The following is a 5,384-nucleotide window of genomic DNA, read 5'->3' on the forward strand; positions in this document are numbered from 1 at the left end:
ACAAAAATCAATCCGTCTCCAAAAACCTTTTGAGACAGACTTTTCGAGACAAATTGAAAACTAAATTTTTTCATCTCCAAAAATGTTTTGGGACTAAAATTGGGTTTTTTGTGACAAAATTATTTGTCTCAAAAAACCCAATCTCTTGTAGGCCAGGAATAGACCCAACTGCTTGCTCAGTTACGAAAGCATTAATTAATATAAGATCAAGTATTAATTAATATCGGAAGTAGAAGGAGATCACATATTTCAAATTTTATTTTGGTTGGAATAGTCTGAAATAATATAATAGAATTGCAGACTATGAAAAAAGAGCTATATATGTTCACAATTTGCTGCTGCATAATCAATACACATGACAGAAGAGTTTCAAGCATTAGAAAGCACTTTGTCTTGATCGTGGAAGGTAGATATATATATAGATATAATCCTCTAGGTGGTAAATTTACTCATATAAATGCTCTCGAAGAATAAATAATGTATAACAAAGGAAATAAACACGTTTTTCTTGATCTGTTTGAACGGATTTTTTTCCGTTCGAACGAAAAAAACTTTTTTAGACGATTTAATCCGTCACAAAAAATATTGTTCGAACGGATATTTATCCGGTCAAACGGTTTTGTAAAGTCTATTTATTTAGTTCGTCCCTAAAAGTCATATTTGTTGTAGTGATATATATAGATATAACCTCTTGGTGGTAAATTTACTCATATAAATGCTCTCGAAGAATAAACAATGTATAACAAAGGAAATAAATTTAATACATCATGTATATTGTAATCCGCCTCAATTAAGTTCTAAGCCTCAATTCTATCCTATGTTCCATCAACACCAAAAACAATGTATAACAAATGAAATAAAGACGCCATTTCATAGGTTGATGGTTGCATTCGAGCTGTAAAATGATGAGAATTTAATCTTCCACTTCACTTGGTCTATATAGATGCACTGACCGCCTATTTATTGGTTGTAGTGGTCTTGCATTTGTTTCTGACTCCTGCAAAAAATAAGGAACAACGACCATCTTTAATTACTACATGAATATATACAATGCCCTAGCTCTTGAATTTAATTAATTTGTTGCACTCGAACACTTTGGACTGATTATAAATTGATGAATTAGAATAGAGAGTTTTAAAATGTAAGATCAGTTCTACCCCGTACTGAGTAAAATGGTGTTTTTTAGAAGGAATATTATCCTTATTTTTTTGAATTTGCATTTTAAATTACCAACTGACATGCAACATTACTTGATGTGATACGTCCAATTATAAAATTAATTTTATTGCGAAGTAAAACATGAAACCATTTTAATATTTTAGTCTACTTTTATAAAAAAAATCTTTGAGTCTATAATACTTCTCATTCAGAAATACCCGTCCCCTCGTAAAGAAATTGAAACTTTGGATGTGATATGTACATGTTTGATATATAAAGGAATAATCGAGTGTGAGAGTGGATATACTCACATCATGAACGGCCACGCGGAGCAACCTAACTTGTTCTCGTGTAATAGTCCTCACCTGATCATGAGTTAACTTGATCGTCAGTGTTAGGCCGGGAAATATTTACATCTTTAATAACAATACAAGAGTTGGCAAAAAAAAGGAACAAATTACATACCTTTCTCACGATGGTCCATACAACATTTTGAGTACAAGGGGGAATTGTAAGGGATCCAATGTATCTGTAATACTTTCTACTGCCTATCTTTATGTTCTTTGGGTCGACGATTCCCACCTCTGTCACTTCTTCTCTGTTACCGGCAACAGTTGACAAGTGCTGCCTCATCTGTACGCAGTCATACACAACACAAGCCATTAGATCAGAGAGTCTAGAGGGGGAGAGAGAGAGAGAGTCTTTGATTTTTATTTACCGATGACAAGAAAGAATCAGGGCGTCCAATCGTGTACATAATTCCGACCACGGCAACTTTTCCATCGGAACTCTCATGGACCATGTGCACCTCTAGATCAAACCTCCGGCCATTGATAGTGTGTTCAGAGGGAGAGTGCCAATGGCTTTGCCGGAGTACATATTGGGTACCATTTATTTCAATATATCCTGCGCCGCCTACCCATTCCAGCTGCATTCACAAACATTAATTAATCAAGAAGAAGAATGGTTACTTACTTCAAAGAAATCGTGAAATTAAAGGAAGGAAAAATAATTTGCAGATTTCTTAAGACTTGCGCATGCTCTTTACCAGAAAATCTCACCAAACCCAACAGCTAGCTACATCCTTGCATTATTTGTTCTTTTGTGATCATAATTATTATAATATATGGAAAGAAATATTAATATATCGCTATCACTCCCATGACTTATCAAAATAGCTATAATGATTTGTCTTCTAGTTGGTGTACATGGAATCTCACTCTATTGCATTCCCATTATTTATTTCATTTATTTCTCTTTAATAATTCCCTCTTGATTAATGATCTTTTGCTTACCTTCATGTCATGGCCTCGATTTTTGAGAGTGGCATTAGAGGGACGGTAATTCCGATTAAGTCTCCCTAAACGGGAAACTATTTCCACCCTTTCATTCAGCAAATCAATCGGAGATTGCATTGATCCATCTTTGCACAGGCTCCAATCAGGGTGAATCTCTCCCCATTGAGACGGCCCCTTTCCACTTTTCTCACTGTAGTCAAATTCTCGTTCATCATCTGCACCATTAAGGAAAGGGGCGGGAATGAATACATTTATATTATGACAACACCTTTACTTCACAAATTTACGAGAACAAGGAATGTGATCTATACATCACAGGCCAAAAGCTGAATTACAATGGTACTAAAGAAGTTATTAGGTGAAAACAACTAGCATTATTATTAATGAAAGACAGATTGTTGAAAGAAAGTGAAAGAATAATGATTATAAGACTGATGAAAATCTAAGTTCTAAAATATAAGATTACTGAAGAAAACAAGATAGAACTACAGAAACGCCTTGAAGAAAGTCTTTGGAAGCGTCCTGCATGCGTCTATATATTGATGGAAACAAAATTATATGGATTTCAATACATGAGAAGCATTGGATTTTGGCTTACCAACTTCTTGAGATGTTGCAGGCCGGGATGAATGCAAAACAAGAACATTAATGAAGAAAATGCAAAACAAGAATTGGGTTTCAAGCTTCATCTTTTCGATCTTGGAATTTCCACGATTTTGCAATGTGTTGGAGAGGTTTGAGCACTCGGGATGGGCATATATATACACATCATGTGGCACCAAATCGTTCTACGCGCATTGAAGAAAGGCGTTTGAAAATTGAAGTCCTTTTCTTGTTTATTTGCCAAATTAATGTTCATTTCAGCTAGCCGGTTGGAAAATAGGAACATAGTGAGAAGTTGCCTTTTCTTCCCCAATATTTTAATTAATTACTGTTTAGAAGACGACCCAGGTGGCCTTGTAGTTGTTCCTTTACTGGCTTATAAATTCGTTCTACACAGTTTTCCTTGGGAACAACACATTATTTTGATCACCGTTTATGGCGGCCGCGACGATTCTTGTTGGAACACTGGATGGCATTTATCAACTTAATTCGTTCTTCCAAAATTAGTCAGTTAGGTCGGCTTGGAGTTGGTGGCGTATTGGTGTAAGAAGAGTCTAAGGCTAAAGCAATAAAGCTAATGTGAAACCAAGTACTTTCTGAAATAAATCCGAAGGAAAACTTTCATTTGGCTATCTATCGAAGCATGTCATGGTTCGGAAACAAAGAAACAAAGGGCCATGAGGTGGCAGCATAATATAATTAAATGGACACGTACTGATGACTCCGGCCTCCAGCAAATAATATAGAATAATTTTACTTACCATCATCTTCACATACTATATTATATTTATTTAATTTGTTTTTTCATTTCTTTTATAATAAATATGTGATATATGGCTGATAAGTAGAACAATTCAATTAGTTTAATATAAATAAAATAAAATAAACATAAAAATAATAAAAGATAATTTATAAATACGTAAAATATATAATGTGAAATGATAAGCAGCATCCTCAATAATATAATATAATGTAGAAGTTGGCAATCGATTCTTCTGTGGCAGGTTTTTTATTTTTTTGATTAAGTTGTTGTGCACGGAGTCAAAAAAATGAACCAGAGCAGACCGTCGATCAAGGACGAAAAGTGTTTCAACTCCAATTTTAAACAATATTCTTGAACTCATTTTTTCATTGATGTAGATGACTGGTTTTGAGAAACATCTAGAGTATCATCTGTCTCCATTATGTTTGAAGTTTATGTTTCAAACCTCCTCCATGTCCAATAATAATGGAATTAGTTATGCATCCCTCCATTGAAACTAAGTTCTAGAAGACAAATCTCAAATAATTATGCCTATGATATTACAACATTACCATTTGTTAGAATATATATAGTTAGATAATTAACTTTATTTCTTTTTTTAAAATAAGTCGGAATTTAACATGATATTTGAATAAAATTATGAACTCGAACTTTTAAATCCGAATTTCATCTGGCACCCAATTTGATTATATACTTCACGTGTTTGCTCCACCTATTAATGGTTTTCTTGCCAACCTGACTATTGACATTATAATTTTTTCTATATAGATGACGGTTTAATTATTGAAAAATAATCTCACATTGCATTTGGACAAGATCTTTGGCATGTTTATAAGGAATGAACCATCATTTCTTGTGGAACATGTTTTATATGATGAGTTATACCTATGAATTTCTTTATAATAGTATCAGAACTTGTCACATAACAAATGGAGGCTTATACTACTTACCCCGTGCAAGGACCAGAAAAAAATACTGACTTGCACGTGAGAGAGGTTGTTGAGAAATAATATCATATTGCCTGTGGATAAGGTCTTGGAAAATAATGAAAAATCCTCTCTTGTAGAACCAATTTTATGAGACGAGTTAGGTCTATAAATTTCTTCTTTAGTAGCCCAAATTTTTTAACACAAATTTATTTTGATTATATGTCAAGTAATTAAAAGATCCACATACTCGAATAGCACATTATGCATTTGTTGGGTACAAAACTACACATGCATGTTGAACCAATATATATTTGTCTTCTGCATGCCATGGAGCCCATTTTAGTGTTCACATACAATTTTCAGATTAAACATTAGCATGCTTCAAAGTCCTAAATATGAGATCACAAAAATAGAGCAAAGGCCAATAATTCAATCCCAATGACCACAATTAATTGAGGAATTGATTATATAAAAGTAGTAAAATTTGATTATATATATGGTGGTAGTCAAAAGTTCACACTATTAAGGGTAAAAGCTCTTAACAACTAGAGAAGATCAAGTCGTTGATCAACTGCAAGCTAATTACTAGCATTTTAATGTGTAAATTCCGAAGCTGGAAACAGAGAGACAAGT

General features: G+C 33.6%; 1 protein-coding gene across 1 annotated transcript; it reads right to left on the minus strand.

Annotated features, from left to right (window-relative positions):
- Nucleotides 1–716: 716 nt before the first annotated feature.
- Nucleotides 717–3,169, minus strand: LOC108990298 (alpha carbonic anhydrase 7-like). Its single transcript, XM_018964226.2, has 6 exons — nt 3,055–3,169; nt 2,454–2,671; nt 1,877–2,086; nt 1,624–1,791; nt 1,470–1,523; nt 717–997 (listed from the first exon to the last, which is right to left on the minus strand). Exons 1-6 carry the CDS (start codon nt 3,143–3,145, stop codon nt 914–916), a joined length of 825 nt encoding a protein of 274 aa, XP_018819771.1. The 5' UTR covers nt 3,146–3,169; the 3' UTR covers nt 717–913.
- Nucleotides 3,170–5,384: the final 2,215 nt, after the last annotated feature.

This window comes from Juglans regia, chromosome 14 (genome assembly GCF_001411555.2).
Source record: "Juglans regia cultivar Chandler chromosome 14, Walnut 2.0, whole genome shotgun sequence".
NCBI lineage: Eukaryota > Viridiplantae > Streptophyta > Magnoliopsida > Fagales > Juglandaceae > Juglans > Juglans regia.

Coding starts and splice junctions, on each gene's coding strand:
- LOC108990298 (XM_018964226.2), bottom strand. CDS start 3,145: ATGAAGCTTGAAACCCAATTCTTGTTTTGCATTTTCTTCATTAATGTT. Junction 2,087..2,453: donor ATCGAGGCCATGACATGAAG/GTAAGCAAAAGA, acceptor TTGTGAATGCAG/CTGGAATGGGTAGGCGGCGC. Junction 998..1,469: donor TCCGCGTGGCCGTTCATGAT/GTGAGTATATCC, acceptor TATTTTTTGCAG/GAGTCAGAAACAAATGCAAG.